The sequence below is a fragment of the Somniosus microcephalus genome, chromosome 6 (genome assembly GCF_052327205.1).
Source record: "Somniosus microcephalus isolate GS21.2 chromosome 6, FLI_Smic_1.0, whole genome shotgun sequence".
Classification (NCBI taxonomy): Eukaryota; Metazoa; Chordata; class Chondrichthyes; order Squaliformes; family Somniosidae; genus Somniosus; species Somniosus microcephalus.
The window spans coordinates 220,270,159-220,296,299 of NC_140992.1; the positions used below are offsets into that span (position 1 = coordinate 220,270,159).

The 26,141-nt window shown below is 44.8% G+C and overlaps 1 protein-coding gene across 3 annotated transcripts in view; it reads left to right on the forward strand.

Moving 5' to 3' along the window:
• Positions 1 to 26,141, forward strand: part of tox3 (TOX high mobility group box family member 3) — a 133,082-nt gene that overhangs the window by 61,153 nt on the left and 45,788 nt on the right. For all 3 annotated transcript variants that reach the window (XM_085991443.1, XM_085991442.1, XM_085991444.1), the window contains one exon: positions 9,173 to 9,238. In XM_085991443.1, coding sequence (XP_085847569.1) covers positions 9,194 to 9,238 — 45 coding nt within the window. In that variant the 5' untranslated portion in view covers positions 9,173 to 9,193. The remainder of the gene's footprint in view (positions 1 to 9,172; positions 9,239 to 26,141) is intronic.

The window sequence follows — 26,141 nt, forward strand, 5'->3', positions numbered from 1 at the left end:
GAATTAACCTAGTTTGCTATCCAGCATCTGGCAGCCAGTTAAGAATGGTGGCACTGGTGGAGTGCTGGGAGTCTTTAGTGTGGCCCTTAACGGGAAAATAGCTTTTCTGAAATGCACAAGGTCACATTTATTTTTGATTTTTGAAAAACTTTTCACGTTTATATATTGAGTATAGTATTACAGCGTTTTTTGAAGGAAAAAGTGAAAACTTTATTTTTTTCTTCCAATCAAAGCGTTTGACTTCTCTCCGATTCCTTGTTGACATGCTTAATATTCAGCGTCAGTAGAAAACAAAGGATTTGCTAGTGTTCGATAATGTAAATTGCAAAGTGCCATATGTGTACTAAACCGACCTGCTGAGCTAAATCTTTCGTGTAATCCCTTTTTCTGTTTCCAGCTAGCTGATCAATTGTAGATAGATGTTACATTGTGTTTTACTGCTGAATTTAATCTACAAGTATAAGATGAGGTAACATTTGACATTCATTATTGTATTAAGTCTCAATAGTACACCTGACGGCTGAGCATGTGTTTCTGGATAATACTGATGCTTTGGACCTCCTGCCATTGCCAAAAGATTTTTTTACTGCATATTGTGTTGTTTGCACTAATCAGGCTGAAGTAGCATTAGTCAGTCTTCTCATCTTTTAATTACAGACAGTTTATTGTCTGTGCTGACCCAGTTTCTGCACAGCTCCCCACCAGCACGCCAGGCTTAGCAATCTCTGTTAATTTAATTTGGCATTTCATTCAATCAGGCAGACTGTGAGCATGATGAAAAAATTATTTTAAAAAAATAACTCACTGTTCATCCTTAATTGATGTCCCTATCAGCCTTTGTCCTTGCCAGGGCTGGCAATTATTTGCCAGTCAGTCGAGCAGAATCTAACCAACTGTATTTTCTCCTGTGGAAACATGACAATTTAGAAGCCTGATTCTGCTTTCAAAAATAAATTAGTGCAGGTCTATAATTATGCCTGTTGGGAGTATATTTTCCCATCACCCATAGGTGGGGGTTAAACTAATCCCAGGAGTCTGGGTGTTCTTGTAGTGCTTCTGGGTCAAAGGTCATTTTGAGCTTGGAAAGCTTCAGCAGCTTGCTGGTTTAGATAATGACTGTTTGTCCAAAGCAGACCTATCGTTTCAGGTGAGGGCTTTTCTGCAGATTCCTTGCACTAATGAAGCCACCTGTTTTACCAAATGGCATGAGGCCCTATTTTTACCCTTATCCGTGCACTGTAGTGTTAACATTGTCACAGAGCTTCTTATTTCTCCAGGGGAAACAGTAATTAATGGACACCATTCACAGCTGATTAGCTGTAGTTTCTCTACTAATTACATTCGCACACTAACTGTTCAGCAGAGATTTTAAACTTGCTTTTCATTTCACCGTGTCTTTCTTACTCCTAAATTATTTAGTTTTGTGAGATAATAGTTCTATTATTATATTTATTTAACTAAAATTGTTGGAGTTGCCACCTGTGCTGAGCTGTCTGGAGACTTTAAAAAGGAATAAACCAGACAAGCAAAGTCTGCTTTTTAAATAGAAAGCTGATTTTTTTTTTCCCCCTCCACTTTGCTATTGTGTTGTATGATTTTCACGCTTCATTTTTTTAAGGTTATTCCAATTGATTTTCATCATTTGCAGCCTAAACATCTGAATTCAAGCCACGGTCCTACCTCCCGCCCGGGCCCACATCTGTTTTTGGACCTGGGAAAAGATGGTGGCCCTCGCGTGCATACAGTTCAGAAAATTAGCTTTCGAATCCATGTTCCGGTCATGCCAAATGTTAACCAATTCCCATGTAAAAAAAAATGTTAACTGGGTTTGTGATAGTTGACTTTTGTAGGAATCAACCATTTGATGATTTATATATGTTTTAGTGCTTACAACAAGTCGAGTCAAATACAGTGCTTACCAAATCTACACGTTACTCCCGTAACCAGTAGGGCCGCCAACCCTCCAGGATTGCCCTGGAGTCTTCAGGAATTGAAGATTAATCTCCAGGACAAACCAGGAGAAGGATCATAGGGACACTAAACAAAATTGTGATTATTTTCATATTCTTTGAATACTTATCAGTTCTAAAAAATATTGGAACTGGGGTGGGGGGGGAAGTCTGTTTCACTGACAATCAAGATTATTCCAATTGAGCAACAAAGAACCTGTTCCCTTTCCAATTGGCGTGGTAAGGCAGTGTGCCTGGAGGATGGACCAATGGCGGGAGTGTCGAGGCGGGGCGCTTAGAGGTGGGAGGTCATGTGATGAAATCTCCAGGAATACATCCAATCAGAATTGGCAGCAATGCTCCCGTTGAGCTACACGCGGTCTGGAGGTCCCACGTAGGCCGCTTACCGGCTTTACAATGGGAAAAACCGCACATGCGCAGAAATTTGAATGGGAACATCGGTTGGCAACCCTAATAACCAAACATCTGTTATAGTTTGGACCTGCCAACTTCCATAGTATCCCAGATTTGTTTCCAGTGCCTCTGTTTCCAGCTTTATTTGTACCCTTGATTGTTTATATCAGATGCCTAAATACAGGGACTCGTATAGCAATCTGCCAATAGAGCTGGAAAACGCTGTCAATTTGTTTAAAATAGCACTCCTTCCTTTACCGGCTGCATCATTTTCTGCACAAGGTGAATGGCTTTGTTGTTGTTCGGGGTTTTTCTATTGTGAAACCATGATGTCAGAGAATGGGTTTAGGTTTTTATTCTCCTCAAGTGCAACAAAATCAGAGAAGTGAGGATTACTGATTGTTTTTGTAAATTTACTGCCAACATTGTAATTCTTGCCACTTTCAGCATTTGCTCCCATGGGCGAAGTGTTGAAAGGCAAATGACAAAAGCAAAGAGAGAGAAAATAAAATGGTTAAGGGTTTGCTAACTACCTGCTAATGACTGTTGAAGCCAGGTGGAGAGAAACACATGCAGCTTTCCTCGGGGAGAATACATTTGGAAAGGTAGTTATTTACATCCAGTCATGCCTGGTATCAATTTGTGAACAGCAGGGCATAAAGTGCACATGAGAAAAGAATGGCATACATTTACATATCATCTTGGAAACATCTCAACATCCGATGAATTACTTTGTCAGACCACAGTTGAGGTACTGTGTGCAGTTTGGGCTCCATCCTATAGGAAGGAATTTGAAGAAATAGAGGATACCGTGCAGATTCACTCATGGGGATTTTAACTCCGAGAGAGAAAGCAGGGGAGAGGCACCAATCCTCCCACCCAGGAGTTGCCGTAGGAGGCCCAGTTGATTTTAACAACCAGGCCACATTAACATTTTGCTGGCCAGCTACCCGTCCAAAACGGGCATGAACCCCGTGACTATTGGCGCTCATATAAATCAGATAACTCGGATAAGTGGGTGGGGGAGCCCAGGGCAACAGAGGTGCAAACTTTCCTTGTGGGGCCCGGAGAAGCACTCCTGCTCCTTCTGACCCCACAAAGAGAAGTTTTGTACTTACCTTTTGGAGCCTCCGCTTCTGCCGTGGCAGGTTTTACTGGTCGGAGTGTCCGTGGCAGATGGTCCAGCCAGAAGGCCGTCAAAATTACCTCAGGGTGGTATCTGAGTGATCGGATCCCGATTTGCATATATTTATGAGGTGCCATCTGAGTCAGGCTGCCACCTCAACTACCCAATGTTAAAACAGTCACCGGGCGGTATTCAAGCAGCAAAGAGAATGGCATGGTTTTAACTTCTGTTCCGCTCGGTTTTCACCGGGGCGGAAGGAATTAACCCCTCCCCTCCCCCTACTAGGATCCTGCCTGGTAGGAGGAAATACAAATGCAAAAGGAAGACTTGAAAAATTGAGGCTGTTTTCATTAGGACAGAGGAGGTTACAGTGTGAGTTGGTAGAGGTGTTTAAAAAATATGACGAGATGGGACAGAGCAGATAGAAACAGACTATTTCCTTTGATTGAGGAATCTAGATAAAAGTGGACATAAATATAAGATTGAGTGTAAGATGTAGGAGACAACATGAGAAACTTTTTTAAACAGAGGGCTGTGAGGCAGTGGCATGCATCTATGAAGCAGGGACCATGTTGACATTTAAGAATGGGTTAGACAGGCGGTTGATGGAAAAGGGAATAAAAAGATATGGGAACAGAGTGAGCACGTGGGGTTAGGACTGTTGCTCATATGAAGGATATGCACCAACACTGGCTGGGCTATTTCTGTGTTCTAATTTTGATGTCATTCTATGTAATCTTTGTTCAAATACACGTGTGATTGCATTACTATGATTTTCCTTCACAAATTGTGTCGTTTCTTAAAATGCCAAATTCAAATATATTCTTGCAGTCCATATTAAGGACAGACCCATGTTTACATTAACTCTGCAGCTTGCTTCAAATCGTGAAAGTTTTCCTGAAGTCTTCACAAAATCTTGGAGTTTCTGAGTTGGAGTTCACACTCTCAGCAATCCATATCCAGGCAATCCTATTACAAAAGCAAAATACTGTGGATGCTGGAAATCTGAAATAAAAACAGAAAATGCTGGAAATATTCAGCAGGTCAGGCAGCATCTGTGGAGAGAGAAACAGAGGCCATGATTTTACTTACCTGGGCAGGTCCATGGCGGGCGATGTTGGCTCCGCTGCTGGCTCCATCCCGCTGTGTAAAATGACTTTCTGTTGATTGGGCTTGTTAAGCTCACCCAGCGCGTTACCCGGCCCAATTAGAGGAAGCGAGTCTGGTGACATCAGTTCATGACGCTTCATTGGCCAGTTTCCTTAAAGGGACCATGGCCACATTTGTCTTGACATTTGTGCTGTCAGTGTTCTACAGCATTGAGGTGCTGCAAACACTGACAAGCACTGAACAGAGGTGCAGGGCTGCACCCAGGCTCTCTCATAACTCCCTCCATATGCTTATGGAGGGAGTCACAGCATGCAGGGAGGTCCTCTTCCCTTCCCTTGGGTGGAAGAGACCTCCCCAGGAGATGAACACAGCCTGGTTGCACCTTGCAGAGGAAGGCACAAGCAGGGATGTGGTCAGGAGGACCTGGGTGCAGTGCCACAAACGTTTCAATGATCTCAGTAGATCAAGAAACGTTAGTACAAAGCCACACTCATCTGCATCCTGCTGTGTCACTCATCACATCTCCATCACTCTGCCTTCCCTACCCTACTCCTGCACATCCTTACTCATACCAATTAACCTGCACCTCCACCCATCCCTCTCTATCTACATTATCACTTCCTCATCTCACTAGCCACCCATCACACTCACCCTCATCCTCGTGTAATCATACCAACTAACAACACACAAGGGTAGGCACTTGGGTGTTTTATGCAATGTTCATGTAACGATTCTGTTAATGTGGTGTCAAACATTGAAATCTTTATTTTCAACACTGCATTCTTGGACAGATTTGTGTGCACCTTTTGGAAGTGGCTTCGTGAGCTGCAGTGAATGGTGAGACATAACAATACCCCCTGCAATGGTGATGAGTGTGAAAGGAATGGCTTGGTCATTGTAGGGATGCTTTATGGTGTTGGTGTGGGGTGGTGCCAACCTGGTGCATCATGTGGCAGCCAGGATGTACAGTGTCAAGTGAAGTAAATCTGGCCATGGTGAGGCCATCCCTGGCCTCCAGGGCAGCAATGTGGTTGGGTGCTGATGCCGTGTGCTCTGTGCAGCATTAGTTGATTGTGGAGAAGGGTGGTGTTGTTGTTGTTGGTGCTGCTGGTGTGCCTGGTGCTGCTGGTGTTGGGCCTGCTCATGGTCAGATTCTGAGGACCAAGGTGAGACAGTATAAAGTGCACCCATGTTGATGGAATAGATGGCAGGTGAAGTAGAGATGACAGAAGCATTCTGTCAAGGGTGAGAGAGTTCTTCCAATGAGGCGAGAGTGTTTGGAGAGTGGAAAGTCAAAAGCCTGCAGAATGTGTGCTGGAAATGGAGTGAGAAAAAGCTTTTGCCTGAGGAAAGTGAATATTAGTCAGGTGGAAGCTTTTACTGTACATTTGAAGCTGTCAATTAATCAGCTGGAGCAATGGCCACTGAACTCATGCCTCAGTTTGACAGCCGTGGTCTACGCACAGCGGGGATCCCGTAGTCATGTAGTTAAAGACAAAGGTAAGTGAAAAATGGCAGTTAAGCATCTGGCAACTAAATGCTAATCATTTTAATTAGGTCCCCGCTGCTGCTGGCCAGATCTGCTCAGTGTTGACAGACCTGACATTGGGAAAGGTGCGTGGTGGCAGGTTCCCACCCAACCCGCCACCGAACCCACCCGCTAACCCCTGGAAAATTCCACCCAGAGTTAACGTTTCAGGTTGATGACGTTTCGTCAGAACTGATGAAAGGTCATCGACCTGAAACGTTAACTCTGTTTCCCTCTCCACAGATGCTGCCTGACCTGCTGATTATTTCCAGCATTTTCTGTTTTTATTCCAGGTAATCCTATACTATCCTTGATGATGAATGGATTACCCTCTTCCCCTGAAAGGGTCATTCTGCTTATCAAACATCAATAAGGGCACCAAGGTCACAGTCTGAAAACTTGTAGTTTACAAACAATGCACTCATCTATAGCTGACGCCTTCTGATTTCTTCCCAGCACCGCTGGATTTATGACCATTTCACAATAAATACTAGTTAAGCAGTTTGTTAGCTGCTTGAGAAGACTGGATCTGGCCATCAGTGCAGGTACGTGCTGACGAGCCAGTTCCTCACAGGCGAGATTTACAAATTGAAGGAGCATGAAACCACCAAAGGAAATCATGGGTGCACCTGCCAACTTAATTGATGGGTGCTCAGTAAAATTAGCGCTCTTTGACTTCATACAGAAGAGGGGAAATGTGTCCATTGGTACCTAAATATTTATGGACCCTACTTCATAATTTCATGAGATGTGCTTTACTTTCAGAGCTGAGGAGCACAGGAACATTTCTGTACTAAAATTAAAACCATAGTAAGACTACTTAAAAAAAAAAAAGTACTTTGGTTGCAAGCATTTCCCCCAATTCTACAATCTGATGTTAATTGGAGTGGCATGGGACTGTTGTAATTTTCCAGGCTCCTGTCAGGGTGAGCACTACTGTTGTGCTCTCCTTACATGTGCCAGCTGCCTGCCCTGAGCATGCAGAAGACTCCGTCCACGCAGTTTGGCACAGAGCCTGGTCTCCCTGCATCAGTGGACTTGGGGCTCGTTTTGCCACACTTCCACCAGCTAAGTGGTCCAATTGGGATTTCAGGCCCCAGGGCTTGAACAGTTAATCTATGCTAACACTTCAGTGCAGTGCTGATGGAGTTCTGACTGATGGAGAAACTGACCTTTGGATGAGACGTTAAACTTAGGCCACATATGCCTGTTAAGGTAGGTATTAAAAATACCATGGTTCTATTCAAGTAAGAATAGAAAGGTGTCCTGCCAGCACTCTTCTCTCAATTAACACCACGAAAAATAGTTTAGTTGGCCATTCAACTCATTACAGTTTGTAGGATCTTGCTGTACATAAGGTGATAGACGTGGCTCAGTCAGTAGCACACTCGCCTCTGAGTCGGAATGTTGTGGGTTCAAGTCTCACTCCAGAGACTTGAATACAAAAATCTAGGCTGACTCTCGGAGGTGCCATCTTTCAGATGAGACATTAAGCTGAGGTTCTCTCAGGTGGACGTAAAAGATCTCATAATACTATTTCGAAAAAGAGCAGGGGAGTAATCCCTGGTGTCCTGGCCAATATTTATCCCTCAATCAACATCACTAAAACAGATTATCTGGTCATTATCGCATTGCTGTTTGTGGGAGCTTGCTGTGTGCAATTGGCTGCCGCATTTCCTACATTACAACAGTGACTACATTTCAAAAGTACTTCATTGGGTGTAAAGCGCTTTGGGACATTTGAGGTCGTGAAGGGCGCTATATAAATGCACGACTTTCTTTTTGACTGAGGTGTTCACTGTAATAGTAATTCACTGTACATGAAGCGCTTTGGGATATTCTGAGTGAAGCGATAAGTTTGTTTTTATTGAGTGTGATGCTCCTTTAATCTTCAATTGAAAATATGTTTATTGGTTTCTCCCTAATTTTTTTCAAATATGTAAATAAAATTGTTACACAAAATATAATCTGAACCATATTATTCTTGCCATTATGACTCTCATGATGTCACAGCAAGCCAAAAAAAGTCCCATGTTGTCGCAATATTGCTTAATTACAAAGCGGCTTAACTTTCTCATTTGCATATTACTGAAGTCATAATCCTGCTCTCAAATTACACCAATTTCATGGGTTCACTCATTAAATATTTCACAGGTGTCAAGTTGTATTGGTTCCACATAGCATGAAAATGGCAGTGCATGTTGGTGTAGTCCTGAAGATGCTATATTCCACCTTGCATTTGCCAACAGAAATGGTTTCACTGTTTTGTTGCTTTAAAAAGTAGTCTTAAAAACTAGTGTGAATGTTGTACACTGGGTGGCCATCCAATGAAACATCACTCATGCCAATGTGTAAGTCACATTGAATTTAATGGTACATTATTTGAGGCTACATTTCAACATCTAGAATAATTAAGCCATCGTAAACTGTTATCAGTAGCAGTGCCAAGGTCCAGTCCAATTTAAAGGTTTCTAAATATAGTATCCACCATTACAGGCCCGGTTTTCATCAGAAGTATTGTCAATAACACAAATGCTGTGAGAGTTAAAATCTTGGATTTAATTTAATGGTAAACTTGTTCCTCTGGTCTTTGCATTGTCAACAGAAGTAGTGTCAGGCAAAAATCTGAAATAGTACAAGGTGCTCATTCAGAATGCAATTATGCCAACTAGATTATAGAGTAAAGGAAAGGTGTAACTTCAAACTAAATGGCAACTAAACAAAATGGCGCACCAACTGCGACACATTTGTAATGTAACCATTTTTAGTATTTAGATACCAAACTATAATAATGAATGATTGTGATTATTTGTTACAAAGTATACAAAGCAAAGTTTATTTATAAATCGTCCACTTCTAATCTTCAACATTTGTAAGCATTTTGAATGACTCTTAAAGGGTTTTGTGATCAGGATTTATGCCAACAATGCAAAATAGTGATTACAGTTCAACCTGGTAAGGAGGAGCATGGGGATCCTCTTGCTCTACCAGCTTTTCTAAGTCAACCAGCTGTTTATGTAAACCTCTTTTTTCTTTCTATTCCAGTTTGCAGGGAACAATAACTACATGAATATGGCAGACCCAAGCCATGCTTTCTTGACAAGCAATGAGGCAAGTACACTCATTATTCTCTTTATATTATCTCTGTTAAAGTACATTGTCTTGCAGTGCAGTGCATTATAATTACAGACCTAGAAATTGGATCGCGCAGTGTGCTGGGACTGGTCTGCATGCAGAGACGGTTACGGCACCCTGGAGTTGTCCAGTGTGCACGCCTGAAACCAGCATTAGGCCCATTTCCTATGCAAATCCAAGCCCACTGCTGGTTTCAGGCCCCTTTCCTAGATTAGATCGCGACTGACCTCAGCATGCGGCGTGCATGTTGCAGCTAGTTTTCTCAGGCCTAAAGCAACCAAAGCAGTGGTCCTTTAAGGGACTGCTGGAAGCTGTCACAAAAACGTAATTTATTTTTTATTTATCTGAATGTGGGGCCAGGAGGAGCAGGAGTGCTCCTTCTAACACCACAATGAAACTGCAAACCGCTGCCAGCTACTTCTCGCGCCACCCTCCCGTCCCAGACTCACAGTCAGCCCAGAGCCGGCGTCCCCGCTGGCCGACTTTTGTCCTCTTGAGGACGAGCGCTCAACATCCTGGGGCGCGATTGGTTCCCCAGCATGCCACTCGCGTCCTGATGGCGTGTAGTTCTCTTGAGCATCAGTTTCAGTGTGTTGCCGCTGCTGCATTCGGGTGTAAGCAACAGACCAGAATAACATGCAAGTGTATTATCCAGAACATAGCTGCACCATTTTCCCGTATATAATTAGCTTGGTTTGCGTGTTTTATATACTGTTACACGGCAGTAATTAATATAATTGATACCATTTAGAGATTTTGCCTTCAGCAAAATTAGTATTAAGAATTAGACGAAAATGCCGTAACCTGTTGGAAGGAATATTTAATTAAAAACTAAAATGCTTGTTGCCTTGCAAGTGACAGTTGCAGTAAGTACTGTGCAGTACGTGTTTAGAGAGCTGTTCTAACTCCACTTGCCTTGTGCTAATTAATAAACCGTGATTTTTAGTGGGTAACATCAAGCAGAATTTATGCAACCATTTTATTTTCAGTTAATAATGGGAAGACATGACCAATCTAAATCTTTTGAATAGAAAATAGGCTGTGTTAAGTTCTAAAATAAAAATAAGCTGGGTGGTGTAAAAAAGTTAATATTTGTGTGATGGTTTTTATATAATTGAAGCAATTTTCAAAATATCTTCACAGCATTGCTTTGCACCTTTTATAAAATCCTTGTTCTTTGGCATTCTCCCACACCAAGTCATGAATGCAAATCAATTGGGGCCTCCACAAATACAGATCTTTAAAGTTATATTTGTGACTCTTGAGCAAATACACACACACACACACACACACACACACACACACTTTTCCCAGTTGATGTCTGAATTTACCCGGTAGACCAAATGGGAAAAATTCTGAAGTGGGATTTTACACTGGAGAGGTTTCTGAAATATAAATGGGCATTAAGCGCACCAATGGGAGCTAGTGGAACTTGTTGTCGAGGGATTTACTGGCACAGCATGTCGCCAGACACAAGTTCTTCTTCCTTTCAAGCTTTGGCATTCTTTTGACCGTTGAACTTGCAACAGAGTCCCATAAAATGAAAGTGAGAAAGTGCTTCTATTACACAACGAGTTGTTATGATCTGGAATGCACTGCCTGAAAGGGTGCCATCCTGCTATTACCAGTTTTACACGATCGCACAAAGTCAAGATCTACCCCATTAAGTGAGTAAAGCCTTGGTCAGACCCAATCTGGAGTATTGTATTAAGTTCTGGGCACCGCACTTAAACTTGGGTTGTATTTCATTGACTTCAGCAGGTTCAGAGGTGATCTAATTGAGTTGTTTAAAATTATAAAAGGATTTAATAGAGTAGTTACAGAGAAGCGATTTCCTCTGCTGGGGGAATCCAGAACAAGGGGGCACAATCTTAAAGTTAGAGCTAGGCCATTCAGGAGTGAAATCAGGAAGCACTTTTTCACACAAAGGGCTGGATTTTGATACTGGAGGCATGTAGGAGGCGGGACTACAACTTTTGGGGTTGTAGTCCCGCCTCCATCGAGTTGTGACCAACCCACGCAATTTTCACTTGATTGACCTTGTTGAGCCCGCCCAGTAGGCTCAGCAGGCCAATTAAGGGCCACCCGGCAACAGGTGACGTCACAGATTGACATTTCATCTGTCAAGAGCTTTTGACAGATGAAATATCAGCGTTTGACAGCTCTTTGAAGCTGTCAAACACTGTCAATCTGTACTCCAAGTTAATTCCTTCCTCTCAGGCTGATTTAGAGATCTCTCCAGAACAGAAAGCTGAATGCTGCAACTTTTGACAGCTCGCAACCATTTTGCTTTCTGTGCCAGTGAGATGAGGGACTCCCGAGCCCTGAAGGAAGGAAGGCTGTAAAGGTAAGAAAAGGTAAGTAAAACTTCTTTAAACACTTTACACACACCAAACACACTTGCCTCTGCACTCATGCACCCATCACTCACCTGAACAATGGATATCTGGAACCCTCCAAGCCCTTCAGCCCGACGGTCCACCTTGCTAACTTGGCATGGTTTGGAGCCGTCGGGAATCCCACACTTCAGGAATAAAAATAGGGATTAGGCTAAAAACTGCCTGTTAACTGGCACTAATCCCCTTCCCGCTTCGGGGAGGCGGCTCCCAGGACAGGTCAGGTATCCGCCTCCTCTGAACTGGCATGGAGGTGGGTTGGGGGCGGGATGGGTTCGTGCCCCACGATTTCGAGATTTTAACCCTGCACAAGCCTCCAATCCTGCCTCCACGGCCCAATGAAAATCCTGCCCAAAGGGTAGTAAAAATGTGGAACTCTCTTCCCCCAAAAAGGCTGTCGAAGCTAGCACAATTAGAATTTTCAAGACTGACACTGACAGATTTTTATTAATTAAGAGTATCAAGGGATATGGATCAAATGGAGTTGAGGTATAGATCGGCTATGATCTCATTCAATGGCGGAACATGCTCGAGGAATTGAATGGCTTACACCTGTTCCTATGACCTCTAAATTTATTGTCAGCTGTGGCTCAGTGGGTAGCACTCTCACCTCTGAGTCAGAAGGTTGTGGGTTCAAGTCCCACTCCAAGGACTTGAGCACAAAAATCTAGGCTAACACTCCAATGCTGCACTGTTGAAGGTGCTGCCTTATGGATGAGACATTAAAACGAGGCCCTGTCTGCTCCCTCAGCTTGACGTAAAAGATCCTATGGCACTATTTCAAAGAACAGCAGGGGTGTTATCACCGATGTACTAGCCAAAATTTATGCTTCAATCAACATCTAAAACAGATTATCTGGTCATTATCGCATTGCTGTTTGTGGGAGCTTGATGTGTGCAAATTGGCTGCCATGTTTCCTACATTACATCAATGACTACACTTCAAAAAAAAACTTAATTGGCTGTAAAGCGCTTTGGGACGTCCGGTGGTCATGAAAGGCGCTATATAAATGCAAGTCTTTTTTTTCTTATTATTTTACAGTCCTTATTTTGGAATTAAAAGGAACCTTTACAGTATTTTGCATTTGCTTTTAATAATGCAAGAATATGTATGTGGAATGTGCTTAACTTTACATGATGTAGAGTGGCCCCCTAGTGCTACATGTTATAGTATGCTATACTCATTCTCCTTCCCCTATGTACTATTCCTATGATTGTCTATTGCAAGGAGTAGATGTGGAGACTTCCTGAGAAGTCTTTCAAAAACTTGCTTTTGATTCCAAAGACTGTCTGTCTCATCGATGGCCCAGAAATTCGGGTCTCCACAGGTGAGTATGTGCTGGGTACTCACCTGTAGGCCCAAGGGAAGTGCCGGTTTCCTGCATGCACTGCGCATGCGCGGGAAACTGGCACTTCCGTTCCCCTGAAAGCAGGGGTCCAGAGGTCGAACGCGTGCGCGGGAGAGGCTGCGCGTGCGCATCGAAGTTCGTTTTTTTTTACAGGTTTTCCTGAGAGTATAAGTCTCCAGAAGTTACACATGTAAAAAGCAGGCGTGAGGCCTGCTTTTTACAAGGTAAGTGGTGAATTAATTAAAATTAAAACATTTTTCCCACAGGTTTATTATTTTTAAATACTTTAAAGCAAGGTAAGTTTATTTTTAGCCCCGTAAGAAAAGAAAATTATTTTTTTCAAAAATTTAAATTATTGTTTAAAATAGTTATTTCATGTAATGTATAGTTTATTTAAAAAATGTGATGGTTTTTTAAAAATTTATTTGAAGATTTAGTGATGTTTTGGGGCCCGTAGTATTTCTAAGTTTGACAGCACTTCCTGTCAGACTTATAAATGGAGCATTCCCTGCTCCGATTGGCTCCCCATGGCCCACGTGATCCCAGGGGACGCATCGAACTAACTGCGCCCCTGGGATACGCAAGCACTGTGCGCCGGCAGCTGGAGCAGGCCCAGGATCGGAATTCCACGGGGGCCCACAGCTCAATGGCCGGCGCGCAAGGTAAGTGCAGGTCAGGGGCTTACACCCGCGGGAAGCCCCCAACTCGAATTTCTGGGCCGATATCATGCTGCAACCTCAGATGATTCTGTCTTCCTCCAGGAATGCTAATCTGGCATGTTTTGGTGTGTTTCTCCTGTCATGCAAAGCAAAGGAACTAGCAACGATTTCAGAATCACTGGCCTGTTTCTGTTTTTCCACATGCATCGTGCTGTTGGAGGTTGAGTCTTTAGGGTGACCACAGATCTCATTGATCAGAAAATACTGCACTTCTTACAAAGTCTCTGAATCTGATGGTTGACCCACTATGTTTCAAGCACATCGAAGATGAGCGTAATCCCCTTTTTGAAATTTGGACTCCAACATCATCATTAGGAGCATTCCTGAGAGATACTCAACTATCCTCACCCAATGTGTGTCCAAGGCTTCCCCTGTAGATAACACTGGTGTTACTTGCTCAATTAGCCACGTTGGTTCTTGGTTTCCTCTGGGGAACTGTAAACGTTTTGTGGCCAATTTTCTTTGGCACAATTTGGGCCGGGTGTGTTCACTCTCGAAGTGGCAGGGTGCCGTTCTGAATTCTGCTTCCTTAGCAGGGCAGAAACCTTTGTTGCATCACTACAGTTGTCAGCATGCATCCCAAATATGCTAATGATCCTGTTCCCTGAACTTGGGACAGCGTATGGGGCAGGCCAAAACAGTAGGCAGAAGTCCCACCCTGTTGCACGTTAGCACTATTGAAAGGGAGAGCAGAATTTCTACCCCCATTCTCTCAAGTTCAGCTCGGACCAATTTGTTGCAATGACAGAGTTTGGTGTCATTACATTTATTGTGCAATTAATAGTTCTTCATAAAACAACATTGCCAATGGGCAGAGGTTTTACATGCACTCCATTTGTATCTGAGAAATATAACAAAGCAGATATTACAGTAAATTAATTTGATAATTAAGGTACAGTAACACCAGGAACCCCGATCATATACACAATCTGCAAATTAAGTTTTACATATGTACAGAAATCATTGAATAAAACAGTAGTAAGGATCCCCTAGTGACTCAGGATGTTTCTACTGAGTAGCTGAGCCTCACAGCCCTGTGCTGAGTGAGCTGATTACAGCTGTGACAGTAGTTGGGGCACTACAAGTGGCCTCATTGTCCTCAGGTTAGGCAGGGGGAAAAAATCAGTCAGGGTTTCCCCTCCTGCTCACCATCCAACAGTCCCTCCTGAAGGTGCATGTGTATGGGGGTCGAGTGAGGATTAGCTGTGATGTTCACTGCAGTCAAAAGAAAAATCACAGTCAAGTGTCACATAGTGCCAGTGACCACTTGGTTGAAATGCTGGACAGTAACTGGAACCATATTCCAACCAGGAGTCAACAACTTCAGGAGAGAAAGGAAAAGGGGGGAAAAAAACTGGTAGAAAAATTAATAAGAAACAGTTCAACATTTTTGCTATGTGATATATTGCCCAAGGAAGAATACTGGGGTTCTAGTAGAAAAAAAAACAGTTAATCACAAGCTTTCATACTAAAATAAGAAGAGTTGAGTAAAGGTCTAGAAGGTTTATAGTTTAGTCTTTAATTTAACCAATAATAATAAGAGTGAAAAGCTATGAATAATCGCTAGGATTAATAGTAACTACTGTACTAGTATAGCTTAAATTGTAAGGGAACAAAAGACATGGTTTGGCTTTGGTCCCAGAAGTTTTCGTTATGATGTCCAGACCCTATCTGTAACTAGCAACATGATGCTTCTTCATTCTGTAGTTTTTTTGTGCATTTGAATTACTGAACACTTTTCAAAGCTCTTCTTTCAGCAGCTGTTCAGAGACCGTCCAGTTCCAGCTGTGATCATTTATTGTGTGAGACGTTTGGCGTTTTATTCCCACACAACCCTTTCTCAGATTGGAAGGGTGGTGCTTTACTTCAGAGTTCAGATTAGCACATCATAGTTTTCACAAAATGAATTAATAGGAATGACATTGCATTCCAGGTTACCTTGGAAATATAAATTCTATAACTCCACCAATTGATGTCCCCAGCAATCCACTATTGAATGTATCATTGAAATGACAATTGGTTATAAAGTAAACAGAAAATGTCCATTTCAATTTAATTTATTGAAGTTTATGCAACACTACATGTAATAATTTAAAGATCAAAAAGTGCCACTGAGTTCATTCGTTGCCATAGTTTTATTAAAATTCCATTGACTTTTTTTAAATAGTGAAGTGAATAAAAGCTCTATCATTTAAAATTCATCAAGAAATATTTGTTGTTTTTCCAGTCAGTTAAACATTTACAACTTACCATTAAACTTTCTTGAAAATTGTACCACTTCCTGGTTGAATGTACATTCAATGCATTGTGCAAGTCATGTGTAAGGTCACACTGAACAAGCCTTAACTCATTCAAATTACATTTTGCAGTCAGTACATGCTGTGTCAGTACATTGCTCAACTAATGAGCACTAAGGAGTATGTTTTGCTCTTTAAACAAATAGTTAGTTGCTCTTAAATTGTAGAAAGAACTGAACTCAAATCAAAATGGTGGATATGTGCCATTTTGCTTCCCAAGTTTGCAAAAGGAATTTGCAACGGCCAATTAGGAGTCACCTGTAACAATCCTGCTTGCACCTCTCAGAAGCACCTAACTTGGTTTAAGAACACAAGTATTAGGAGCAGGAGTAGGCCCCTTGAGTCATTCAATAAGATCATGCCTGATCTTCGACCTCCACTCCACTTTCCTGCCTGATCTCCATATCCCTTGAGTCCCCTAGAGTGCAAAAATCTATCTATCTCAGCCTTAAATAAACTCAACGATTCAGCATCCACAGCTGTTTGGGGCAGAGAATTCCAAAGATTCACAATCCTCTGAGTGAAAAAATTTCTCCTTGTCTCAGTCTTAAATGGCCGACCCCTTATCCTGAGACTATGCCCCCTAGTTCTAGACTCTCAGCCAGGGGAAACAACTTCTCAGCATATACCCTGTCAGTCCCCCTTAGAATCTTCTATGTTTCAATGAGATCACCTATCATTCTTCTAAACCCCAGAGAGAACCTTCATTGCACTGCCTCTAAGGCAAGTATATCCTTCCTCAGATAATGAGACCAAAAGCAAGACTTCCTTATTTTTGTACTCCAAAACCCCTTACAATAAAGGCCGACATGCCATTTGCCTTCCTAATTGCTGTACATAAGAAATAGGAGCAGGAGTAGGCCATTTGGCCCCAAGAGTCTGCTCCGCCATTTAATGAGATCATGGCTAATCTGATCTTGGGCTCAGCTCCATTTCCCTGCCCGCTCCCCATAACCCATCACTCCCTTATTGTTCAAAAATCTGTCTATCTCCACCTTAAATATATTCAATGACCCAGCCTCCTCAGCTCTCTGGGGCAGAGAGTTCCACAGATTTACTGTATGTATAGTACCTGCATGCTAACTCTGTTTCCTCGTACAGGAAACCTAAATCTCTCTGAACACCAACATTTAATAGTTTCTCACCATTTAAAAACGATTCTGTTTTTCTATTTTTCCGGCCAAAGTGAACAACCTCACATTTCCCCACATTTATACTCCATCTGCCACCTTAATTGCCGACTCACTTAACCTGTCTATATCCCTTTGCAGGCTCTTTGTGTCCTCCTCACAGCTTACTTTCCCACCTAGCTTTGTATCACCAGCAAACTTGGATACATTACACTCGGTCCCTTCATCTAAGTCATTAATATAAATTGTAAATAGCTGAGGCCCAAGCACTGATCCATGTGGCACCCCACTAGTTACAACCTGCCAAACTGAAAATGACCCTTTTATCCCTACTCTCTGTGTTCTGTCCATTAACCAATCCTTTATCCATGCTAATATATCACCCCCAACCCCATGGGCCCTTATCTTGCGTAACAACTGATTTGTAACTGGCATTAATGGTGAAGATTAAGCTGTGGATTGCACAAAGCTTAGTAGAAATAGCCCAATGAAACTGTTGCAGATTTTTGGCTCCAATCTGCCTGCGGATGCCCTGCAAGGAGATTCAGAGTCATGTGATTTAATTCCCAGCGGCGGGCATCCATACCGCTATAGGCGCATCCTGGGCACCTGCCAGAGACAGGAACGCAGGTAAGCGACACTGGCTCAATTGGTTGCTTCTAAAAGGGGGCCAGAAAGGTTCATGGTGCTGGAAGTGTTATGGGTGTCCAAGCCAGGATCTAGGACTGGACCCCCAGCTGGGCCCCACCTGGGTTGTTGAGCTGGCCCGCACTCCTGTGCTCATTCCGGCATCCAGGTCACTTGGTGGGGGCCAATAAAATTCTCCGTATGCCCACCTGCACCACCCCCCCACCCCCCAACCCATGAATTGGGATATTTGCTGTGAAAATGTGAGCGGGAGAAGGCATTTAGTTGGGATTGTAGATTGTCTTTTTCTAAAGCTGAATGTATTTCTCTCACTAGTTTTGATTCAGACTGTCTTGATGATTCTGACTTGCCCTGCACTCTTCACACACAATTTGAATCTTCATCGCTGAAGGGCCGATTTCAACCCGCTGCACTCGACCGGAATGGGTGGGCGGGTGGATAAGTTCATAGTAGAGTGCTTACTGCTGCCTTCCTGATGTGCTCCCCCCTGCTGCCATCTTAAAAGTGAGGAACGGTAGCGTAGTGGTAATGTCACTGGGCTAGTAATCCAGAGGCCTAGACTAACGATCCAGAGACTTGAGTTAAAATCCCACCACGGCAGCTGGGGAATTTAAATTCAGTTAATTAACTAAATCTGGAATTAAAAGCTAGTACAGGGAGACTACCCTTTATCCGAACTTCCGAAAACCAAAACCCTCTAAAAACCGAAGGTTTTTTCGGTCAGCGTAAGTCGTGCGCACGACATGACCAGAGTGGCGCACGACTTACAGGCCTAGCCGGATAAGGGATAGTGTAGCATTTTTCCGCACTTCTGAAAACCGAAATCGCTCAGCGTAAGTCGTGCGCACGACCCCGACCCCCGCTGACCCCCACCCCTGACTCCCCGCCGACCCCCCCGCCGAACCCCACCCCCGCCGACCCCACCCCATTTCGGATAAGATATAGTGTACCAGCCTTTATCCGCCGAAACCAGAAAACCTCTGAAAGCCGAAAGTGGCGCAAAGCATGACTTCTGAAAACCGAAATCGCTCAGCGTAAGTCGTGCGCACGACCCCGACCCTCGCCGACCCCCACCCCCGACTCCCCCCCCTGACCACGACCCCCCGCCGACGACCCCCCCGACGACCCCGACCCCCCGCCGACCCCCACCCTTTCGGATAAGGGATAGTGTATCCTTTATCCGCACTCCCGCAAACCGAATTACTCTGAAAACCGAAGTGTTTTCGCTCACCTTCCGAAATCCGAAATTTTCCGAAAACCGAAACACGGCTGGTCCCGAGGTTTTCGGATAAAGGATAGTCTACCTGTATCAGTAATGGTAAATACGAAACTATTGGATTGTCGTAAAACCCCATCTGGTTCACTAATATCCTTTAGGGAAGGAAATCTACTGTCCTTACCTGGTCTGGCCTATTTGTGACTCCAGACCCACAGCAATGTGGTTGACTCTTACCCCTCTGAAATGGCCTAGCAAGTCACTCAGTTGTAACTAACCGCTACGAAACAAAATAATAAGAATGAATCCGATGGACCACATGGCTTCGACCTCGGCACTGGCTACGGACACGGCAACGGCACACCCAGCCCAGTCAACCCTGCAAAGTCCTCCTCACCAACACCTGGGGACTTGTGCCAAAATTGGGAGAGCTGTCCCACAGACTAGTCAAGCAACAGCCTGACATAGTCATACTCACAGAATCATACCTTTCAGCCAATGTCCCAAACTCCTCTATCACCATTCCTGGGTGTGTCCTGTCCCACCGGCAGGACAGACCCACCAGGGGTGGTGGCACAGTGGTACACAGTCAGGAAGGAGTGTCCCTGGGAGTCCTCAACATTGACTGGACCCCATGAAGTCTCATGGCTTCAGGTCAAGCATGGGCAAGGAAACCTCCTGCTGATTACCACCTACCGCCCTCCTCAGCTGATGAATCAGTACTCCATCATGTTGAACATCACTTGGAAGAAGTACTGAGAGTAGCAAGGGCACAGAATATACTCTGGGTGGGGGACTTCAATGTCCATCACTAAGAGTGGCTCGGTAGCACCACTACTGGCCGAGTCCTGAAGGACATAACTGCCAGTCTGGGCCTGCGACAGGTGGTGAGCGAACCAACACGAGGGAAAAACCTACTTGACCTCGTCCTCACCAATCTACCTGTCGCAGATGCATCTGTCCATGACAGCGTTGGCAGTAGTGACCACCGCACAGTCATTGTGGAGACGAAGTCCCGTCTTCACACTGAGAACACCCTCCATCGTGTTGTGTGGCATTACCACCATGCTAAATGGGATAGATTCAGAACAGATCTAGCAGCTCAAAACTGGGCATCCATGAGGCGCTGTGGGCCATCAGCAGCAGCAGAATTGTATTCCACCACAATCTGTAACCTCATATCCCTCACTCTACCATTACCACCAAGCCAGGGGACCAACCCTGGTTCAACAAGGAGTGTAGAAGAGCATGCCAGGAGCAGCACCAGGCATACCTAAAAATGAGGTGCCAACCTGGGGAAGCTGCAACACAGGACTACATGCATGCTAAAAAGCAGAAGCAGCATGCTATAGACAGGGCTAAGCGATCCCACAATCAACAGATCAGATCAAAGCTCTGCAGTCCTGCCACATCCAGTCGTGAATGGTGGTGGACCATTAAACAACTAACGGGAGGAGGAGGCTCCAAGAATATCCCCATCCTCAATGATGGTGGAGCCCAGCACATGAGTGCAAAAGACAAGGCTGAAGCGTTTGCAACCAACTTCAGCCAGAAGTGCCGAGTGGATGATCCATATCGGCCTACTCCCGAGGTCCCCACCATCACAGAAGCCAGTCTTCAGCCAATTCGATTCACTCCACATGATATCAAGAAATGGCTGAGCTCACTGGATACAGCAAAGGCTATGGGTCCTGACAATATCCCGGCTGTCGTGCTGAAGACTTGTGCTCCAGAACTAGCCGCACCTCTAGCCAATCTGTTTCACTACAGCTACAACACTGGCATCTATCTGACAATGTGGATAACTGCCCAGGTATGTCCTGTCCACAAAAAGCAGGACAAATCCAACCCGGCCAATTACCGCCCCATCAGTCTACTCTCAATCATCAGCAAAGTGATGGAAGGTGTCATCGGCAGTGCTATCAAGCAGCACTTACTCATCAATAACCTGCTCACTGATGCCCAGTTTGGATTCCGCCAAGACCACTCGGCTCCCAACCTCATTACAGCGTATGTCCAAACATAAGAACATAAGAAATAGGAGCAGGAGTAGGCCAATCGGCCCCTCGAGACTGCTCCGCCATTCAATAAGATCATGGCTGCTCTGATCCTAACCGCCAATCTACTATCACAGAACCATCTCCTGAATCTAACAGAATTAGACACACGAAATAGGAGCAGGATCAGGCTACACGGCCCCTGGGCCTGCTCCGCTACCCACAGGGCCATGTCCGATCCGAACCTAGACTCATGTCCAAATTCCTGCCCGCTCCCCGTAACCCTTAATTCCCTTTACTTCTAGGAAACTGTCTATTTCTGTTTTAAATTTATGTAATGATGTAGCTTCTACAGCTTTTTGGGGCAGCATATTCCATGGACCTACCACCCTCTGAGTGAAGTAGTTCCTCCTCATCTCAGTTTTGAAAGAGCAGCCCCTTATTCTAAGACTATGCCCCCTAGTTCTAGTTTCACCCATCATCGGGAACATCCTCCCCGCATCCACCCGATCCAACCCCTTCACAACCTTATATGTTTCAATAAGATCGCCTCTCATTCTTCTGAACTCCAATGAGTAGAGTCCCAATCTACTCAACCTCTCCTCATATGTCCATCCCCTCATCCCCGGGATTAACCGAGTGAACCTTCTTTGTATTGACTCGAGAGCAAGTATGTCTTTTCTTAAGTATGGACACCAAAACTGTATGCAGTATTCCAGGTGCGGTCTCACCAATACCTTGTACAACTGAAGCAATACCTCCCTATTTTTATATTCTATCCCCCTAGCAATGAAAGCCAACATTCCATTGGCCTTCTTAATCACTTGCTGCACCTGCATACTAACCTTTTGAGTTTCGTGCACCAGGACCCCCAGATCCCTTTGTACTTCAGTACTTTCCAGTTTCTTGCCATTAAGATAATAACTTGCTCTACGATTTTTCCTGCCAAAGTGCATAACCTCACACTTTCCAGTATTGTATTCCATCTGCCAAATCTCTGCCCGCTTACTTAGCCTGTCTATGTCCCCTTGCAGGTTTTTTATGTCCTCCTCACTCACTACTTTCCCTCCCATCTTAGTATCATCTGAAAACTTTGATATGTTACACTCGTTCCCCTCCTCCAAATTGTTAATATAGATTGTAAAGAGTTGGGGACCCAGCACTGACCTCTGCGGAACACCACTAGTTACTGATTGCCAGTCTGAGAATGAACTATTTATCCCAACTCTCTGCCTTCTGTTAGATAGCCAATCCTCTATCCATGCCAGAATATTACCCCCAATCCCGTGATTTTTTATCTTAAGCAATAATCTTTTGTGTGGCACCTTGTCAAATGCCTTTTGGAAGTCTAAATACACTACGTCCACTGGTTCCCCTTTATCCACCCTATATGTTACTTCCTCAAAGAACTCCAGCAAATTTGTCAAACATGACTTCCCCTTCATAAAGCCATGCTGACTTTGTCCTATTAAATTATGATTATCCAAATGTCCTGTTACTGTCTCCTTAATAATGGACTCCAAAATTTTACCTACCACAGATGTTAGGCTAACCGGTCTATAGTTTCCAGCCTTCTGTCTACTGCCCTTTTTAAATAAGGGTGTTACATTAGCAGTTTTCCAGTCTGCCGGGACCTTTGCTGAGTCCAGGGAATTTTGGAAAATTATTACTAATGCATCCACAATCCCTACCGCCACTTCCCTCAAGACCCTAGGATGTAAGCCATCAGGTCCAGGTGATTTATCCGCCTTGAGTCCCATTATTTTACCGAGTACCACTTCCTTAGTGATTTTGATCATGTTTAGCTCCTCCCCCCCTATAGCCCCCTGTTTGTCCAGTGTTGGGATATTCTTAGTGTCCTCTACTGTAAAGATTGATACAAAATATTCATTCAGTGTTTTTGCCATCTCCATATTTCCCACCATTAATTTCCCAGTCTCATCCTCTAAGGGACCAACATTTACTTTAGCCACCCTTTTTCTTTTTATATAACTATAAAAACTCTTACTATCTGTTTTTATATTTTGTGCTAATTTACTTTCATAATCTATCTTCCCTTTCTTAATCAATCTTTTTGTTATTTTTTGCTGTCTTTTAAAGTTTTCCCAATCCTCTATCCTCCTACTAGATTTGGCTACCTTATATGCCCTTGTTTTTAGTCGAATACTATCCTTAATTTCTTTACTTAGCCATGGATGGCTGTCTTTTCTTTTACACCCTTTTCTTCTCAGTGGAATATATATTTTTTGGAAGTTGTAAAATAACTCCTTAAATGTACACCACTGATCATGTATCGTCTTACCCTTTAATCTATTTTCCCAATCCACTCTACTCAATTCCGCTCTCATACCTTCATAGTCTCCTTTATTCAAGCTTAGCACGCTTGTTTGAGATCCAACCTTTTCACCCTCTAATTGAATATGGAATTCAACCATGTTATGGTCACTCATTCCAAGGGGATCCTTTACTAGAACATTTTTAATTAATCCTGTATTGTTACACAGGACCAGATCTAAGGTTGCTTGCCCCCTGGTCGGTTCAGTTACATACTGCTCAAGAAACCCATCCCTAATACACTCAATGAACTCATCTTCAAGGCAGCCCTGCCCAATTTGATATGTCCAATTAATATGATAGTTAAAATCCCCCATAATTATAGATGTTCCCTGATATACCTATCAATTCATCCAATGAAAAGCGACGAGTTAAGATAGTAACTATAGGTTTTTATTGGCTAAATAACAGAGCCCACCCTCGTGGGTGATCGGGTCCAACAAGGAGGAATACCAGCCAGTCGACCACCTTTATACCTGGGCAAGCAGGCGGAGTCATGGGCAGAGTCAGCTGTGGTCAGCCCAGGTATAACAGCGTGACAAGAGGTGACCTTGTGTAGTGATACAACAGTGTAAACAGTGATAACCATAGTGTAACGATATAAACAGTGATAACCATAGTGTAACGATAGTGAACGATAAAAGTGGTTTACCACATTCACCCCTTGTTTAGATTTGAGTCCGGCGGGGTGAAGTGTACTACCAGTTCGGGTATGTCAGTCTGTCCGGAGGCCTCGTAAGTTTCTCTGATTGGCGCAGCAGCGGCGGCGGTGATGCAGTATCCGATGTTAATGCTGGTGTCTGCGTGGTCGGCGAAGGCTCATGGGGTTCCGGCATGCCGTCTACCTGGGGTGGATTTGGGGGGGTGGTGGGGGGTAACGGTGGTGTCTCAGGGGTGCCCGAGGGTGCAAGGTCTCGTAAGGAGACTGTGTCCTCCCGCCCGTCTGGGTATGCCACATAGGCGTACTGGGGGTTGGCGTGCAGGAGGTCCACCCTCTCGACCAGGGGGTCCGTTTTATGGGCCCTCACGTGCTTTCGCAGCAAGACGGGCCCCGGAGAAGTCAGCCATGTTGGTAGCGAGGTTCCCGTAGTCGACTTCCTGGGGAAAACAAACATTCGTTCATGGGGGGTGGCGTTAATGGCCGTGCAAAGCAGTGACCGGATGGAATGCAGCGCTGCCGGGAGGACTTCCTGCCAGCGAGAGGTTGGCAGGCCCTTAGACTTTAAGGCTAAGAGAACGTCCTTCCAGACAGTCGCGTTCTCTCTTTCCACCTGGCCGTTCCCTCGGGGGTTGTAGCTGGTGGTCCTGCTTGCAGCAATGCCTCTCGCTAGTAGGAACTGGCGAAGTTCCTCGCTCATGAAGGATGAGCCCCGGTCGCTATGTATATAGTTCGGGAACCCGAACAAGGCGAAGAGGTCGTTCAGGCATTTGATGACCGTGGTACTGGTCATGTCTGGACAGGGGAAGGCAAAGGGGAAACGGGAGTACTCATCAATGATGTTGAGGAAGTACACATTACGGTCAGAGAACGGGAGGGGCCCCTTAAAATCGATGCTCAAGCGCTCGAAGGGGCGGGTGGCCTTGATCAGGCTTGCTCTGTCCGGCCGAAAGAAATGCGGTTTGCATTCGGCGCAGGTTTGGCAGTTCCTGGTCATGGTCCTGACCTCCTCGATGGAGTAGGGCAGGTTGCGGGCCTTAATGAAGTGGTAAAGTCTGGTGATTCCGGGGTGGCAGAGGTCGTTGTGGAGGGTCTGCAGTCTATCAATTTGCGCGTTGGCGCATGTACTTCGTGATAGAGCATCTGGGGGTTCGTTCAGTTTACCAGGCCGGTACAAGATATCATAATCATAGGTGGAGAGCTCGATTCTCCACCTCAAGATCTTGTCGTTCTTGATTTTGCCCCTCAGCTTGTTATTAAACATAAAAGCGACCGAACGCTGGTCGGTGAGGAGGGTAAATCGTTTGCCTGCCAGGTAATGCCTTCAGCGTCGTACTGCCTCCACGATCGCCTGGGCCTCCTTCTCGACCGAAGAGTGTCGGATCTCAGGGCCCTGGAGGGTCCTTGAGAAGAAGGCCACAGGTCTCCCCGCCTGGTTAAGGGTTGCTGCTAGGGCGAAGTCGGATGCATCGCTCTCCACTTGGAAAGGGATAGACTCATCCACCGCGTGCATCGTGGCCTTAGCAATGTCTCCCTTTATGAGGGAGAAGGCTGCACATGCTTCTGCCGTCAGGGGGAAGGAGGTGGACTTCATGAGGGGTCTGGCTTTTTCTGCATAATTCGGCACCCATTGGGCATAGTAGGCGAAGAGCCCCAGGGTTCTCTTCAGCGCCTTTGGACAGTGGGGGAGGGGTAGCTCCATGAGGGGGCGCATTCTTTCAGGGTCGGGGCCGATGACCCCGTTCTCTACTACGCAGCCGAGGATGGCGAGACGCGAGGTGTTAAACACACATTTCTCCTTATTGTAAGTGAGGTTCAGCCGTTCGGCCGTACGGAGGAATTTCTCCAGATTAACATCGTGGTCCTGCCGGTCGCGGCCGCAGATGGTGACGTTATCTAGATAAGTGAACGTGGCCTGCAGCCCGTTCTGGTCAACCATCCGGTCCATCTCCCTTTGGAAGACCGAAACCCCGTTGGTGACGCCGAAGGGAACCCTAAGGAAGTGGTAGAGGCGGCCATTCGCCTCGAAGGCGGTATACTGGCGGTCCTCAGGGCGGATAGGGAGTTGGTGATAGGCCGACTTAAGGTCGATGGTGGAGAATACCCGGTACTGTGCAATCTGATTGACCATATCA